The sequence below is a fragment of the Lissotriton vulgaris genome, chromosome 4_1 (genome assembly GCF_964263255.1).
Source record: "Lissotriton vulgaris chromosome 4_1, aLisVul1.2, whole genome shotgun sequence".
In the NCBI taxonomy this organism is placed as follows: Eukaryota; Metazoa; Chordata; class Amphibia; order Caudata; family Salamandridae; genus Lissotriton; species Lissotriton vulgaris.
In genome coordinates this window covers 2,007,683,405-2,007,702,417 of record NC_141691.1, presented here as the reverse complement: position 1 = coordinate 2,007,702,417, position 19,013 = coordinate 2,007,683,405, and the positions used below count along the sequence as shown (strand labels likewise).

The window sequence follows — 19,013 nt, the reverse complement described above, 5'->3', positions numbered from 1 at the left end:
TGTGCTTTAATGAGGTTTACAGTAAAACAGTATGTTTGAGGCACAGACGATTGTCGTATAAGTATCCAAATAAACAAGAAGTTCATAAATGTATACATGGGTCTTTAACTCAAAGCCTTTGCTATTATGATGAGTGCTCTGAGAAAATACAGTGAGCTATAAGCTCGGTTTGCACTAGTGACTGTGGTTCCATCTTGGAAAAAGTGTACACATTTGCAAAATTTGACAATTTTAAGCTATTTACAATGCTTTTGGGTTATATGCAAATACATTTAGAACAACGGAATCAAGATTAGTGATTGTTTTCAAAATATAATATAGTCAAATATGTGCAATTTGAAAAAAATTACAAAATTTACCAACAGATTTGTTAAATTATCATACATTTTTTAAGAGCAACTTTAAATATAATTTCTCTAATAGAGCATTAAAAAACGGTTTGATACATGCTATTGTTTTAAAAACATTAGTAGGTAAACACTCACTCAGGGCAAAATGTTAACAAAAATTATAGGTCTCATTCTTAAAGATCACAAAAGAGCGGTTGCATTTGTATGACCTTGCATTGGAGCAGATTTAGGACTTTCACGAAACAGTAAATAAAAAAAAACCCTAGCAGATGTTGTGAATTCCATTTTCGAATGAGCAAATAAACATTGTGTCCCCAGCAGGGGCGTCTTCACTTTCCTATGTCTTATTATTTATTGCACTACCAATGTTGCAGCACAATTTGCAGTTATGCCCCCAATATAGATGCACAGCACAAACAACAGCTTTACTCTGTCACCTTGTGTGTTGCAATACACACTTGTGTAACTGAAGAAATAATTATGTTACTGAACAAATTATTACTGATTGCTGTTGTGTCATATTTGCTATTATAGAGAAAAGTTACGCATGTTAACACCATTAGTACTGCAGCAATTCCCCCTCTGTGTTGAAAGGCTTTGAAGCCCATGGTTCATGACGAGCTCAGCTCGTCATGAGCACACGAGCAGTGTACTGCATGACGAGCTGAGCTCGTCATGAGCATCGAAGGGGTAAACTAGGTTACTGTAAACACAATTATATATAAAGAAGTGTGTTACCAAGTTCAAATGTAAGTGACAAGAAACAAGGTTAGATAGAATCAGTCCTGACGTGCCTCCTGAAAAAGGGATAGAAGTTTTAGAATCAAAACAAAATGAAACAAAATATATAAAATGTTTTACAAACCCTTTAGAACTAGAATGCTGTGAGACTCAATATCCATATAAATTCCCTTCTTGGAGTCATGTATCTAAAGTTTAAATTGTCTGTTTTTTTATTCTCTATAACCATATTGTTATTGGTGTTTTGTAAAGCGCATGAATCACCCGGGGGCATCTCCGCGCTACCTAGTTCAGTTGCCGAGAGCAGCGAAAACCCAGAGCATATCATCAATATAGGAAGGCTTTCAGATGTTTCCTGAAAGTCAGGTAAGAGGAGGACTTTCACAGCACTTCCGGTAGGGAGTTCCAGTATTTGGGGCAGACGTATGAAAAGGCTTTACCTCCCAGGCGATTCCGATAGATACGCGTCATCGCTAGGAGAGCTTTGTCATTAGATCTTAAATTACAAAACGATGTCAGTTTGCATAGTTTGGTTTGTAGATATTTTGGGCCAATTTCCCTCATGGCTTTAAAGACTAGGCAGCATGTTTTGAAGAAAGCTCTCTTTTTGACCGGCAGCCAATGCAGTTCCTTCAGAAGGGGGAGCGATGGGGTACCCGGGGGGCGATTTAGAACCATCCGGGCGGCCGTGTTTTGAATGACTTGGAGCTTTGCTAGCTGCGTGACTCCTACTTCCGCCAGCAGAGCATTGCCATAGTCCATCTGACTAATAACTAATGCTTGGACTACCGCCCTGCGATGGCTCAAGGGGAGATAAGGAATAATTTTCCGCAACAGCCATAGGCTGTAATAACAAGAGCTCATTATATTGCTGACATTTTTTTCATAGACAGGTTTTCGTCAAGCTGGATTCCCAGACTTTTCACTGAGTCCGAGGGGACTGGGGCGGTGCCGAGCTCTGCTGGCCACCAGTCGTTCAGCACGAGTTCCTGTCTTTTTCCCAGAAACATTAGCTCTGTCTTTCCCGGTTTTAATTGAAGGCAGGATTCAGCCATCCAGTTTGCAATAGCAGCATTCCTTGTGCGAAACGCGCTCTTTCCTCTGCCAGATTTTTCCCAATATGGAAAATCAGTTGAGTGTCGTCTGCATATGAGACGACCTCAAACCCATACTGCCGCACTATTCTGGCTAGTGGAGCCATATATACAGTGAGGAGGTCGGGCTTAAGCACGAGCCCTGTGGGACCCCTCTCTCCAACAGGTATTTGGAAGATCTGAAAGGGCCCATCATAACCGGTTTCCTGTTAGCCAGGAAGTGGACCAGCCACTTCAGTGCCAGATCCCGATTCCGCAATCCTGCAGCCTCTCCGCCAGCAGTGGATGTGACACAGTATCAAATGCTGCGGAGAGGTTCAGAAGAATAAGCATCACGGATCCCCCTCCGTCCAGCATTCGCCTGATGGAATCCGTGACTGCCAAAATGGCAGTCTCTGTACTAAATCCCGGCCGAAAGCCGGACTGCGATGTGTCCATGATGTTATTGGACTCCAGATACTGGCTCAAGTGAGTGTTAATGTGTGCCTCCAGCATCTTTGCCAGCAGAGGGAGTAGTGATATTGGCCTATAGTTGCTCAGGACTGCGGGATCTGCTGAACGTTTTTTAAGGATAGGGCGCACGTGGGCTTCCTTCCACGTCATGGGAATGTAGCCGCTGGCCATCGAGGAGTTAAAGATCTCCTGAATAGCCGGCGCACAGCTGGTTGCAATCAAGGCCATGACATATGGCGGGCAAGTGTCACTCGGGGATCCGGACTTTGATGTTTGGAGAAGACGAATGACATCCTGCCGGGTAATAGGCTCAAACTGGTTGAGCCATTTCCCGGCACCACAATATGGGCACAAGGTTCAAATAGGCTGGTGCTTTTATTTTTAGAAAACTTCTCATATACCAGGGAGATTTTATCCTGGAAGTAGGAGGCTAACGCCTCACAGAGCTCCTGTGTTTCCATTGGTTGTTGTATGCAGGCCTGCGGGGAAGAGAAGCCCTTCACCATAACAAACAATGTCTTTACAGAATTCCCTGTCTGTTCTATTTGCATTTGGATGTATATGCATCTGGCCGATTTGATATTGTGGTGGTAACCGGCTAGAGCTTTTTTATAGGTCCTTTTGTCCCCCTCGTTTTTGGATCGTCTCCATTGTCTCTCCAAAGTTTTACAGGAGGATTTTTCCGTTTTTAGAGACCCTGAGTACCAGGGTGCTGAGACTCGGCTAGGCCTAGGCTTGGTGTTCTTTTCCGGGATAACCACGTCCAGTGTCTGAGTCAGAGCCCTGTTAAAATTGGCCAGTAGCGCCTCCGTATCGTGGTCCCTCGATTCCTTAACCTGATTCTCAAAGATCTGAAACTTTCCCTCAAATGCTTCTACGGTAAGTTTCTGCCAAGGTCTGGCTTTCTGAGTTTTTTTTAGTCTGGGTGGTTGCTCCTGTTCATATTTCATTTCCTCTGGGCAGCTGAAAGAGATCAAATAATGATCTGTCCAGGTCAGAGGCTGAGCACCTGCAACTACTAGGGTTTCATTATTCGAAAATATCATGTCCAATGTATGTCCAGCTGTGTGTGTAGGGCCGAGGATGTATTGTCCCAGACCCATATCTGATAGTCCTGAAAGCAGCTGCGCCACTTCGGATCCTGTGTGGCTTCTCCATGATAGTTAAAATCTCCCAACAGTATAAAACTCCTGGAGGCTACGACCTGTGCTGCACAAGGTTGACAAAGTTCGATTTTGAACTAGGTGGACGGTACAAAAGAGCGCCCTCCCAGGTCTTGGTAGGTGAGATGCTGACCCTAAAAAGACCTATCTCTAGCTTCTCATTCCTAAGCGTGTCTAGCCTTTGGACCTTTACATTCTCTTTAAATGCAATGGCAATTCCCCCTCCCACTTTCCCCGCTCTGTCCATAGATATCCGGAATCGCGATATTAATTGCCGGGGTGTTTTGGGGGTCAGCCAAGTTTCTGTCAGGAAACATATGTCTGGGGAAAGCGAAGACAAAATATCCCAAATTTGAATAGCTTGTTTTATCAGTGAGCGAACAGTGCATAAAATGTAGCTCGATTCTTCATAAGTTGCAGCAGGGGCGATCTCCCCTAATTCGCATTGGCTCCTACAAGCCCTGCACCCTACTGGCCCTTCTAAGATATTTGGTAGAATAGTGGAACAGATAGGGGTTTTCTCTGTTTGGGGCCCTCTTTCCGATGCCACGTAGCGCTTTACTCGTGTAAGTCAAAGGGTCGGTGCCTAATTGGCCAGCATTACTCGTCCCCCGTCGTGGCCCGGCGCGGACAGGTGCAGACGGGCTTGCCTTTGGCCCGCTGCGTGCGTCCGCTGCGCGTCCGGGTGTGAGGTATCATTTTATCCCGGAAGTCAGGTGTTGTATCTCGCCAATGACTGGCCCGCTCACCCGTCTTTCTAGCAAGATGGCGCCCACTATTAGCGCTAAGGAAAGAAACTGCAACAATTATGCCCCAATGAAGCAGAGAGCATGTAAATCTGCCCTGCCCGCAATTCTTAAAAGCAAGTATCAGGTGAGTGGAACATAAAGTAACAATACAGTGAAATTTAAAATAAGTGTCTGGATTCCTGGCTTTCCGCCTCAGGATTGTATTGTATTTCAGTTTCTAGAACTTATGTATAAACTACTAATAAGGGAATAGTTTGCAAATCAAAATAAATGACAAAGCAACAACTATATCCAGGATTTACCTGTGTAACTGGGAGATAAAAACCTACCTTTCTGGAAATCAGTGTTCCACTGCAGCTGCCGGAGTGCACGTTTCACAGGGATAACCTCCCACCCCATGGAGTCAGCCAATTCAACCACGTTAAACTCCAATTCGCTGCAGTGGGTATGGTCTTTGCCTGCCAGGCGTTCGCGTGCCATGCACACCGCAATGGGAGGGCAGCTGGAACAACAGTGAAAAACATACATGAGTAGAGAAGAGGAAGGAAACGGAGGACATGGCATGGCAGAACCGATGCAACCTAACACTATTAGGCAGAAAATGCCACAATAGATCTCAATACCCCAGCAGATGTTGTCTAACAAAGCAACATTCTAGTATGCTTATAGCTGGTGCCTCTTAGACACAGGAATGGGTAACGAGCAAAGCTTACACAGGACTGCTCCATTGAGCAAGTTATTATCAAGACCATTCTCAACCACAAGAGACTCACTCCCACCTGTTTTAAACTTACCTCTTTAAATGCTACAACTAAATCTGTACTATGCTAAAAATCTGTCTGTCGTAGCACAGCATTAAATGCCTGATTGCCTCTATATTGCTTATTTCATAGTTATTCTGTACAACACTATGAAACCTGCCTAGGTGGAGTTTGCCCTATTTGAGGCAGCAAATAAATAACGCGGCTTACCTTTACTGCAGGTCCATCTGTCCAGCACCCCACTGCTGTATGAACAGCTAAATCGCCCTTCAGTAATACATTTGCTTGCTACTGCACTAGACTATAAAGTTTGAATCACAATAGCCCATGAATGCATCTATCTTGAGTTCCTTAACTATAGCCCTGCACTCTAATAACATGTATTGTATATTGGAGTGCTGCGGTACTGTTCATGTTTCACAGGTACTGTTCAAAGCCTGTACTATCTCGCCATAATATTCTGAAGACATGCTTTAGATATTCAAGTACAAAATATACCAGTTGGAATGCAATTGTGGACAAGGGTATCGATGATGTACATTTGGAATTCAGCTGGTGTTGCTGAAGTAGTTGCTCCAAAAAGCGTATATAAATATTAAAGAGCTAGCAAACGACAGGCGATTATGTGTAATTCTTAAGATTTTGTTTCATATCTTTATTTATTAAAAACATATCTGAACTTCGTCTGGTCTATATCAATACAGTGGATCAAGTTAATCTCATGTGTTAAAAAGCACACACATTTCATTTTCTCATATTTTTTTTTTAAATAACAAATTCAGCCAACAGCAGTTGTTGAATGGGTACTGTTGGCACCAAGTAGCTCTCTTTGGGGTATGCACCTCCGGTACCTTGTTGCCGTCTTCACCTGTGCAGGTAAGGTTGGAATCGAACTACTTTTTCTGTCAGGATACTGGAAGGCTTCATCTACAAGCCTATTTCTGCCTGTCACTGTACATGTGGTCCACTAACCGTTTGTGCTATGCATCACCTATCCGCAGTGAGGCCGTGGCTGGCTGGTGCTGGCATGTTGTCTCTGTTGAAGCCAATACACATGGCTTGACTAGTTTATACCAGCGCTTTCCTCCTCCTCAAGTCCTCCACCCTCACTTCCACTGCTTTGAAGAAAGCCCTGGAAGTGGCTTCCTGCCTAGAATGGGATTGTGTTCACATACTTGAACAAGCGTGTTCTTTGGTTGTCACTGGCTACAAACAAGTGCCAGTAAAGCAGGATGTATAGTGTCTCGTGCACCTGGCATTTGCGCTTTGTAGGAAGCTGGCTCTTTATGTGAGCTATCAATAAGTTCATATACCGTGAAAAGAGTCCCGGGGTTCCCTTATGAGTGGACAGGGGCTTGCTATGCAATCCCAAAGTGCTCTATTGGGGGGTAGTGTGGTCGAGCAGCCTTAGGCTTAAGACAGAGGAGTGCAAGACAATTGCAAATAGACACGATTAATAAATGTAACAACTCATGAAGGTGATCCATAACCACTTTATAAAAATATCAAGTACCTTTATATATTATTAGGCACTAGAGAAAATCATTCAGGTAAGCACGTTTTTAAATATAAATTCATACATTTTGAAAAGTGGACACTTGCAAACAGGTGTAGTACATCGACTTACAGGACCAATCTCCAGGTGTTAAGGTGAGTGGTGGGCAAGGTCCTAGGCAGCACCAACAGTACACCACCAGGTCCCGGGTGCAAATCAGCGTTGGAAGGCCAATGCACTTCAAAGGGGATCGGTCACTGTAAAAAGATGCTGCAGGCTCTGGCTAGGAAGCTCGTCAGGCTGAACAAGAAAGTGAGCTCAGACCTTGAGATGGTCGGGAACTGGGGGGACACCTTTCGTCCTCTTCTCCAAGGCCCAGGGGCGATGGGTGCAGAGGTGTCCTTAGATGCCTTACTGAAGCACTCGCGGTTGCTGGGTCCTGCATGCAGAGGCTGCAGGTGACATTGGGGAGTCCAGGAAGGGTAAAACCCCGTAGGACTTGAGCTCTGGAGGGCTTGGGAACTTTGTTGGCACCAGTAGCCAACTTTAACTAAGGCTAAAGGCAACGCATGCAGTGTTGGCTTCGAGTGTCGGGTTTTGGCTGTTCGGGAGGACTCAGAGTCTCCTCTTTTGGAGATTCTTTAGACCAGGTCCGCTGTTCACAGGAGGTCTTGATTCTTTTTAAAAAGGCAGGCAGTCCTCCCAAGCTACTGGAGTCACAGCTGCATGACGTGTAGACTTTGGCTCAGTTTTCGACGAGGGATGCAGACAGGCCTGCAGGGTTGGTACCAGGTCAGCTGCTTCTTCCCTCTTCTTGGCTTTCACAGCTCTTCATTGTGCTCTCTCTTCTTGAGTCATCAGAATATGCTTCTATAGTGCCAGAGACTTCCCTAATACTGAATTTAGGGGCGCTAGGCGAGTGTAGTGTAGCAGCCAATGGGCAACTGACCACAGGGGGGCACTACGCCCGCTATGACCACTTCCTTTGGAAAGTGTCCATTACCCTGTTCCAGATGGACACTGCTGATAAATCGTGTCCACCTTTCAGTAGCCCACTTTAGGGGTGGTACTAGCATGAAGGTGGCACACCCACCTGACTAGCTAATTTTCCTGCCTGTCCAGGTGCCAAGGGGGCTCTGGACAGGAGGGGTGGGGAGGGTCTTCCTCTCCTTTGAGGAGAGCCAGATTCGAAGTCCAAAGGTGGCAGTTTCTTTGAAGCTCGCCAGCCCAAGGAGGCTAATTAAAGGCTTACCCTGAGGGTGGGGGTGTTACATCCTTTTCCCGAAAAGGCTTTTATTCGGGGTCTCTTGAGAACAAAAGGCTCTCACTCTAGGAGGTCAGAACAGAATCACGGGTGGCAGGCTGGCAGAAACACACCAGAGGCTGGTAGGTTTTCAGGGGGCACCTCTAAGGTACCCTCTGAGTTCATGTACTGGAAAATCTGACACGGACATCAGTATGGGTTTACCAATACGAGATGCTTGATACTAAACATCCCTATTTTCAGTGAAGCCATCATGTAGCTGGGAAATTCGTTTTCATTAGTGTCCAGCACATGCTCTTCAAATGACTTCCCAGGTCACTTGTACTGGCAGTAATAGGACTGACCAGCACAGGGGCATATCTGCTCACGCAGGTAGGTATGCCCTCACATTTTATATTCAGCACCCTCCTTTAGGAAGGTTAGGCCTACTGTAGGGGTGAGTTACAAATATTCCATGCAGTGGTAGGGGAGATGGCACACAGGGATGTGCTAGATGTTGTGTCAATTGAGTCTGGATTGTTGAGGATCGTAGAGAATGTCCGGCTGAGTGGACCAAATTTGAATAGAGTCCCAAAGGGAGATCTATTAGACTTCACACAGGGATGAACGCCATGTTGTGTTTTCACTTTTGTCTGCACCAAGACACGCAGCCTGCAATTGCAGTCTTGCATGTGCTTGGTGAGGGGTCCCTTAGGGTGGCACAATTCGTGCTGCTGCTCTTAGGGACCCATTTAGCACCTAGGTACCAGGGATACCATTTACTATGGACTTATAGAGGGTGCTAATGGTTTTGCCAACTGGGTAAACAATTGTACATTTTTGGGAAAGAACACTTGTATTGGGGAACTGATTAGCAGGAACCCAGTATACTACAGTCAAAGGTGTATCAAATACCAAGCAAAAAGGGAGGGCAGTACTGCAGCAAGTACCTGGCTTCCTACACGCTTTGTGTGAACTTCATGGTGAGACAATGCATAAACCCAGAGAGGAGTTTGCTAGGAATGGGACCTTCCTGGTGGTTTCCTTAAGGGCAGGAATAGGACCAGAGTCTGAAGAAGCCCTGCTCCTGCGACTTCCCTTGGAATAAGAGAAACATGTAATATTAAGTGTCAGGAAAGGAGAAGGACTAACTAGAAGGACAAACGGTAGCTAGCATACTGATGCTTGTGTAGAGGTGTCTCAAACACATGATTCTACTGAGAACCACAAGTATCTTTTATCCCAGCTGGCCATGATCGAGCCAAGATGAATCTGGGTGGCCAGAGGGCTGAGGATCGACAGGGAAGCGTAACAGAACCGAGAATGTGACGAGTCATGAAATGTCCCCAACTGGTCTGGTACCACCCCTTGGAAGACAGCGAGGCATCCTTCCAAGAAAACTGAGCTTGTTTCCCTTCACCACATGCCTTGGGGTAATATCCCCGTAGCTGCTGTCAATCACCCAGATTCCAGAAACATTGGGTGTATCTCCCTAATTCTTTTGCAGCTTGGAATATCATTCTTTGAAGATGTTCTTGAAAGTGACCTTCCAGGTCTGTTTCCTATTCCAAAATCATGGGTCTGCTTGATCAGTAGGCACCTCTAGTCCCTGACATCCTTTGCCAACTGAAATTCCCAACTGTGACCGCCAAGTTTCGAGATATGAACTGGCTGTTTGTTTGGTACCTCTTGTGGATGTATGTCAGATGCAAGTCCAGCTCCAGCCCCGGTAGTGGCCCGAGTTGAACTGTGACAGCCAACCCAGTTAAGACCACAGCTTGTCCTTACCTGAACTGTGGACTGTTGAGAATACAGACTGACCATCACTAAGGCAGCTCCTTTAACCGCACAACTAACTTTGAAGTTTAGCATTTTCATTGAATTTTCAGCCACTTAGGTCAAACTCACTGTGTATTCAGTCAAACAATTGCAGAATGAGGAACAATAGTGCGCACCATGAGTGGGCAAATACCGCAGAAATCAAGAGATTCCCAGGTCTCGGCATTGCACATTTGAGTGACTTTAGAAGGATGCGACAAAGGTGGGGTGGTTTACATTGAGTGTGGAAGTGGCGCCTCTTAAGTGTGCGTCAATCAATGATCCCTATGTGAGCAGTTCAAAAGGTGAGGGAAATAGACACACTGAACCCTCCTACTGGGCAGTCTGCACGGTCCACCTATAAACTGTAAAACTTGTCCTTTGCACACACTAGTGTTCTTAACATTATTGTTCAATTAAACATCTATTCTTTACCCGTTGTGGTTAAGTCTATCTTATCGGCACGTATAAACATTGGTTATTCAGTCTGTGGTGTCCTTAACACTCAGTATATCTCTTAAACACGGCCATGTGTAGGTTTCTGAGTGAGTGCCCTGCAACAAATTCAAGCCGCTCTGTACGTGTGTCTGGTGACCCGGAAGTCAAGAATAGACTTAGAGCCGAACACACAAACACAGCCGGGACGGAAGTAGAGCCAGCGGGGAGAACGGGACAGACACAGTCCATTTGCTTGTAAGCCCTGAAGAAGTCGATTGGGTTATTTGCCCAAGACGAAACACGTGTTGGCTGGGCAATTCGTATGAAATAAATGAACACAGGAACACCTAACGACTCATTATTGAAAAAACGAAGATTACAATTAAGTTTACTGTGTGTTGCATACTAGTCACATGCATTTGTGTCATATAGATGTTTGACTTTAGAAGGGTGCCCGGAATGGGTAATTCAGCGATCCACATGCAGGTCGGTAAGTATGCTGCTGGCAGGTGATTGCGGAAACAAGGGGGACCTAGGTACGGTGACCAGTCCGCTCCAAAGGAGTCTGAATAGAGAATCCCGGTGGAGTAATGTTTCCGCAATCACAGGAATCACGCACTTCGATGACTGCATCACCTGCCAGTTCTATACTTATGGACCTGCACTTGGATCACTGAATTGCCCATTCCGGACATCGTTCTTGGATATACTTCTTGATTGTGATATTTCTATTCAGCATCATGGACTGTTTTAATAGGCATATTTCTCAGGCATAAATCTTGTGTCCTGATTATGATGCCTCAACTATAGTTGGTTTTGAAACGTCGTTGACCTTAGTGCCTTGATATTGATTGTTATGTATATATTGTCGAAAAAACAAAGATACTCTTATGTATTGTGGCCTACAGAGTGAGCATCTCCTTCTCCGTCACTCAAATGTGCAATGCCTGAGACCTGGGAATCTCTTGATTTCTGCAGTTTTTGCCCACTAATTTTGCACACTATTGTTCTGCATTATTATGTGACTGAATAAATGAATTTCTCCATTTGGAGACTGCATACGTAGATTTCATTGTACTTTTATGCTTTATTAATTAATCAGTCTTGGAAGGGACCATTTTTCTTGTGATACTTATGTACATCCTAGGTCCCTCTGACTTCCAGGGTTCCTTGTTTCTTTAGAAATTGTTTAGAGAAAGAAGACACAAATATTTTAGTAAATATTTTATACTGCAATATTTTGCCTGAAAACATCTGCTTACTGGACAATTGTGAGAAACAGAACACATAGTAAACCAATGTCATTGCCATAACCTTTCACCCCACTCATTGAGTAAAGGTAATGCATTTGATTTGTCCTGTATTAGTGTTCCATTGTGCAAGCATGCCACTACATATTACAAGCTAAAATGCTTCTCTGAGCAACGTGGGGACAGCACTGGCCCATACATGCTATCTTAGCCAGTGCACTTTCACTGCCCTGTGAGCCTGTGTAATTTCAGCTCTTTTACCATTTTAACAATACCTCTCTGGCTTTGTCCTTAAAAAATATATAGATGAAAAGACACCTAGCTATTCGCTAGTATATTTGCTAACGCTCGAGATTCATGACTGGGTCATCCAGCTCTCTTAGTAAAGAGGAGTGTTAGAAAATACATTGTGGAGAGTGAAAGCTAAAAAAGGTTGTTCAGAAACTCTCTCACCGTTTTGCCACTGTCCGAAGTTGCTGAGGTCCACCATAACAGAGGATTCGACATGAAGCAAATGTGGGATGCATCATCTCCAACCAGTTCCGGGGATGCAGCTCCAGGTAGCACAGTAAGGTTTCTATACCTGGAATGAAAGAGACCAAGATGGAAGGTGCGTGTTTGCCACCACAGCAAATGGCCCAATGTTGCTAGTGTGCAAGCATATAATGTGCACGTGATGGATTTTGCTAATGTGTACTCTACAAAGAACCCATGTATACATCCGATAATAGGCGGTTCACCATGAGCCCGGTGATAGACACTTCTAGTATGTGGTTTACAATGATCTCAAGGAAAGATTCTGCAAGTGTGTGCTTTTTTTACTTGTCCAGGCATAGATATTCTGCTAAACTGCCACGTGCAATGAGCCACCACGGATATATTATACCAGTGAGTGGTTTGTAATGTGCCCCTGGCTAGATTCTACTAGTGTGTGGTGAACACTGAACTCATTGATAGCTCTGCGGATCAAACCAGTCCCAGGTACAGGGTGTAGATGCAGTTGTCTGCGGTTCAGGATGAGCTCAAGGATACAGTCTGCTTTATTTGATTTTCATACTGTGAGATCACGTTAATGCTAAGTTGTGATGTCAGCAAGTAGAGGTCTAACCAACGAAAATGAGTGTAGTGCTCATAAAATATACTTCTAATGTGGCTCACCTGCACATAGTATATACGACTGAGGCAAGAGGCAATTTACACATGGAAAGGGCGAGAGATGGATCTAAATCACGACAACATGCAGATCTTTTCTTGTTCCCAGCTCTCGCTACTCCCTTGCCGACTCCCTAACATTTGCCTCCTTTGCCAGAAATGCTTCCCCCAGCAAACCCAGACTATCCTGCAGCGACCCGCATAGCACCTCGCTCTCATTTACCACTTTCTCAGAGCAAGACTTGTCCCCCAGAATACTTATCAACACAGAAAAGGACCCAGCGAACTTGGGTCTACATAATATTACCCATTCTGGGAATTATAAATGATATCAGCCAGATTTAGGTATTCGGATATGAACAACCGAGAACGTTAATTCCGGCCACCTGTATCCCTCCATCTCAATCTGCCAAATTAAACTCTGGCACCTAGTGTGCTGTGTTCTATAAATCATGTCTCTTGTTCACTATACAGGCCAGGCACACTTCTCACCTTCCTCTCGGACATCCATGGCCTGTACTGTTGCCTCAATGGGGATGGTCCGCTCGTGTTTGTAGCAGACCCTCGGTTGTGTTCCAAGATCGGTCTCGGACAGTCGGGCCGGTTCCTCACACTGCTCTAGTACATCCATCATCTCACAGTCATCCACTTCCCCCTACCGCAGAAACCAGAGGAAAGAAACAAAGTGACAATCGTCAGAGGTTGGAGAAGGTGGTTACCTCGGGAAACATACTCAGTGCAAAGAATTACAGGTACAAAGAAAACTCTACACGGAAAAAATCGTAAAATGTAATCAGTATAACAAAACATTACAAAATAAGTCCTACAATGTAATTAGTGTAACAAAATATTAGAAAAGAAACTCTATTCAGTAATTAGTGAAACAAAACATTACACATGTCATCCTACAAAGCAATTCGTGCAAACATGAATAAGTGTTGAAAGTAAAGCCCCACTGCCTCAACACTAGGAGTCTGAGGAGCACAATCAGCCAAATGGTTGGTTCATATCTCTAAGCAAAAACGAGAAACAAATCAAAGTTAGTTACTCAATATAGTAGCACTTGTATTTCTAGTATTACCATTCCTCATGCACACCAATAGAAAGTCATCCCATCGGATAGTGCCAAAGATTAGATGCTTTAGAAATTAAAATGCTTAAAAGCCGTATAACAAGAAGCCGGCTAGATGCCATCTCTCCTTCCTTGAGGCTCCACTTCTTAAATTCAAGCAGCTCCAGTCAAATGTTGTTCTCTTTTCATTAACCAATAGAAAAAAATTAGAATGTAGAGAGTAAAGGCTCGGACGGTGAAGGACTAATGATGCAAGTATTAATACTGTGATTAACTAACATTCCGATGGCCCACTCCCTTCGGTCCAACCAATGGGAAGATTCAACTACATGAAATTATAGTTGGGATTTGGAATGAATACAGATCAGAAGATGTCTGCTGAGATCACCTGCAGGCCTGACCAAATTGTATTATAGCCTGGAACTAGAATCCAAAGCATAGTTTTACAGAGTTTTAGACCAGGTGGCTGTCTTGCACTGATGTAAATAGGGTCATACATCTGATAGGTAATAGACGCTATTTTGGTTTGATAGCTTGTCGGTGAATTCCAGTAAAAAGAGGAATTACCTGAAAGGAGTGTCAATCAAGAATTCAAGAAACAGTCCACCTTACTACAGAACTACCAAAGTTGACAAATAGTTTCAAAGACTAGCATAACTCTTTCAATCTGTCAATGTAAAATCTAAAGCGTCTTCAAATCGAAACACCAGATTGAGTAGCACTATTTCTGGCTCTGAAGATGTGTTTTTCAAATGATCAGGCAAGCAGACTTTTGAAACTAAATTATCTTTAGCGAGTTTCAACTGTAATAAATGAAATTGTATTAATACATTGTACAGTTGCTTAGTGGTCTCACTAGATAGGTTTACAGTAGTTCCTTAAGTGCAACAGATGTGTTTTGCAAGAGTCTGCAATTTCTTACATGTTTTGACAGTGTAGATTAAACAACCCTACAAATTAGTTAAAAATTGTATCAATAGTAATTGTCATCATTGCAATATTTAATTTGTATATTTACAATACAAAGGCAAATTCTTAATTTGACCAAGACGGTACTCACCCTCAGGGCGAGTCAGTTCTTGCATAAAAGTTTGCCAGTCTTGCACATCTTCAGTCAATTTTATATCCCTACACAACAATTTCATATTTACTTCCTCTGCAGCCGTCCATTCAGAGAAATGCAGATGTCCATGTGGACATCTAGAGAATATCTATTCACCTTCCTGCCCTACAACAATGTAAATTCTGCAGCTTTTTAAAAAATCCTTAGTTTTGATAAAGAAATGCCTCCAAATTTATTCTCAATGATAAATTTGTGATTTACTTACATGCGTTTCCCACAGATTTCCAATTTTGCTCCCACATCATTTAGGCTTGACATTTGGGACATTGCAGCAGACCGTCCTGTTTCATCATATGTGATATATGTAAGATTCCATGGCTTCTATGTAAAATATGCCAATATATAAGTTGGAATCTGGCATTACAAGATACATTCCAAGATAACTGGCTCTGTCTGTCATGGTCTCTCCACAAACCTTCATCAATTTATTTTTATCATATAGATCTTTTTCATGAATGCCATTTCTGATCGCTGTGTACAGTGGTGTTATGGCTACATTGTACACAGACACACCCAACAACACAATTAGTGAACCCGATGGTGCTGGTGTGCGACTCCTACTGGACCAGATATTTTCCACTGCTCTTCGTATTCTTTTGTATTGGGACAAATTATGTCGAGGGCAATGCGAACACTAAATGTTATGATTTCCGCACCTGTGTATAGGTGCACCATATTAAAAATTCTCCTACACCCAGGATTTTCGCGATTTGGCTGAATTCATGTAGAGGCCATAAAAGCTCTTACAGCACCTTAATTATGTGCAGCGCTACCATCCTCCTCCATTGGGCTGCTTTCATCCTAATTCTTGTTTACTTAATAAGCCCCTCCAAAGTCCGGAACATCACAGCTAACATTTCATTTCACAACCACAGACATCTTGTACGTTTGATGTTCAGTCCCCTCATCAAATAACCATCCCACCATAATTTGAAGCTGTGTCGCTAAGTATTAGCTCTGCATGTAAGGCACCTTTTTCCACCTTCCTCGTAACATAGTTAAAGAAGATTATCTAATTTACCTGTATATCTTTTACAAACTCATAGCATTATTGAAAGTAGGAAATTTAGGGCTAGATGTACTATTATTCAAGTAGCAAAAAGTGGCACCCAGAATCTTATTTTGCAAACCGACCTTCCTGGTAGTAGGATGTTTTCAGAATAAGGTTTCTGAGTGTGTACAATCCGACCTACCTAATTAATATTAATCTGGTTGTTTGCAAATTGCGACTCACTCTAACTGGGCAAAATCACAAGGATGGAGACCTGCAGGGCTCTGCGGATCACCATTAATTGCTGTAAAAACACATAAACAACAACAAAAAACAGAAAGCTTTTTGACGAATTGCTCAATAGAGCCAGGTGACTAAGCTCGGACTGTGCAAAGAATAGAGGACTGCATTTGTCGTGGGCTCAAATCGCTGTATGCACCACAGCTTTTTCAGCACTATTTACGCTCCCATAAGTAAGAAGGATACCCCTACTCGTCCAAATTGAGCCATTAATCCATGAAAGGTCAAGAGGGTACCCCCCTGAGGATAGATTACCTCATTCTCACCAGGGTACGAGGTCTCTTGTCATGAAACGTCCCGAGTCAGTAGCTCCAAAAGAGGTACTGTCTGAGCGAAGGGTTGCGGCTGTGTAAAATAGAAGATAGCATTGTTAAGTCAACTAATGCCAGTCTACAACAGTAAAGGAGACTTCCTTAGGGGACTAGAGCCCGAAAATAGAAGTTGATGTAGCGCCCCATCCTGCAGCTATGTCTGAGGGAGCCCCTTCTGGTAGAGATGGTGCCCCGCAAGCCAGTAAGCCTGTCAGGGCAGCTGTGCTGCCGGATAGCTGGCCTGAAAATCTTGAGCCCCAAGCCCATCCTTTGACACTGGGAGACTGCCCTTTGTTAACGCAACTTGTCTGCGCCGATGCTCCAAATTTAACAAATACAAACCAAGGAATTTTACCGGCCCAGAGAAAGGCACAGAAGTACTGGCACATATAATTGAAAAATTGTACTAGAGCATCGTATGGGTAGTCCTGCAGAACATAACAGGCAGGGCTGTGAAATCATCTTAAAGAGGGTGATTCTGCTCTAGGTAGATATCGGGTGATAATTTCATCCATGTAGGTCTTTATGGAGAGCAACTAATAAAAGCTTAATATCTAACTCCGAGCTTAGCAAAATGTTTCACCATGCATGCATAGATACTTAAAGCTTTACCTTGAGATACATGATGTGATTGCATCTGTCAACCTGGGGTAGAATCCCCGCCCTACATGGGAAGATGGATTTATCCCAGTTGAGAACTAGAGCGGAGGTATCACCAAACTTATGAAAGAAATAGCCTAAATCTCCTCAGCGGAGAGCCTGCAGCGTACTCTGTTTGCAGAGGTTGCTGCTATCAAAAGCTATGTTTTACATGTGACCCATCTAATGTGAGAATCAGCCATGGCTGGAACCCCCTATTAAACAGAGCACTCAGTACAATGGTCCAAACCCACAATGGGAATAATAATTTTAGAAAAAACCATAACAATGTCCTTTAATCCCTCCTTTTGTAAAGAATACATGTGATCCAGATGATTCATGTAAATACCAATGGCGGCCTGGAAACTTTGACTCCCAAAAAAGGAAAGAAACAAGACTGACAAGTAAACATGCGAGAGGCTCAATGCATTGTTCCAGTGTACAACTAAAGCAGCTTTGGCATTATCCCATGTAGTCTTCCAAGTAGCTTGTACGATGTCCATGTACACCATCAGGAAAAAAGTTCCTTACTTAAAAACTGAGAGGACTGTCGAAAAAACGTATTCCCTGGATGTGTAGCCTTCCCTGAGACATAGTGTTTTTCCTGGGACATAAAGGGGAGATATCAGCATAAGTGGATGGGTACAAGAGGCTCCCACGTATGCACAATAAAGCACTGGATCCCTCGGTGTGCTTATAAAAGTATCATGTTTCGCTGTAGCACCCTTTTAAATTTTGCAAGATGTTTTTGGGGTATTAAAAGATACGTTTGTCACGGTAGGGGACATGTGGTACAAGGGGGAAGTTGTAAAATTTGAACGCCTGCAACAAAACGAATTAGCGCGCGCCGAAATTTTTAGGTACACGCAAATACGGCATGCTTTGACAGCAGCATTACCACCCGGTACCGAGGTCCCGGAGGCTTCACCTCTCGATGATAGATTACTGACGAAATGTAGGTATAAGAAGGCCACGTCATTCACTTACCGTAAATTAATTAACAACCTTCAAGATCCCACGGCAAATCTTAGGAAAAAATGGTTGCACGAGCTAGGTGACATTGACGACACGGCATGGGAGGAGGCGCTAGCTTCACCGATAGAGTTAGGCATTCCATCATGCCTTAGGTTGGTGCAGCTTAAGATTTTGCATCGGGCCTACTACACCAGAGTCACCCTGTACATAATAGGTAGGTATTCACACTCATATTGCCTGCGGGCGGAGGGTACCTTTAACCATACCATATGGCACTGCCCGAAGATTCAAGAGTACTGGGCAAAAGTGATGAGGATGATTTCACAGTCAACGGAGGTGTTGTTGACACCAGAGCCCAGGAGATGTTTGTTTAATATGTGGGAACACAATGACCTTACACACCCTGGGCAAGATTGGTCCACGCTGGGGATAATGATTGCTAAACAAAATATTGCACAGAAGTGGGGGGCAGGGGAAGTGCTGACACTCACCGCATGGTGTACAAACATGGACGCGGCAATGGTGGCGGAAAGAAGGATTAGTTACTTACCTGTAATCCTAGTTCTCTTCCAGGGGTATCCTCATCAAAGTCATAAGCATTCGAATATTCCCGCCCATGCGCGGGACCCCGGAAAATAAATATATATATATATATATCCGATTCAAGTTCCTGCTATGTCTCGATAGAGGAAAAGCATTCCATGAACAGAGAAAGCCACAGGTACAGACCACTCCACAGCGCTGCAAATGCAAATTAAAGGTTGTTTATTGTCTCCTTGTCGCCAGCATGACGCGTTTCGGCTACGTCACGGTAGCCTTGAAAATATATATATATATATCCCGAATGCCCCTGAGCTCAGAGACGCCACTCCACAGAGAAACAGGAAACTCCTTC

The 19,013-nt window shown here is 43.8% G+C and overlaps 1 protein-coding gene across 1 annotated transcript in view; it reads right to left on the bottom strand.

Moving 5' to 3' along the window:
* The window catches only part of RECQL4 (RecQ like helicase 4), a 249,361-nt gene that overhangs the window by 32,284 nt on the left and 198,064 nt on the right, over positions 1–19,013 (bottom strand). The window contains exons 20-22 of the mRNA XM_086966354.1: positions 13,200–13,362; positions 12,009–12,138; positions 4,880–5,052 (exon numbers count right to left, since the gene is read on the bottom strand). Coding sequence (XP_086822480.1) covers positions 4,880–5,052; positions 12,009–12,138; positions 13,200–13,362 — 466 coding nt within the window. The remainder of the gene's footprint in view (positions 1–4,879; positions 5,053–12,008; positions 12,139–13,199; positions 13,363–19,013) is intronic.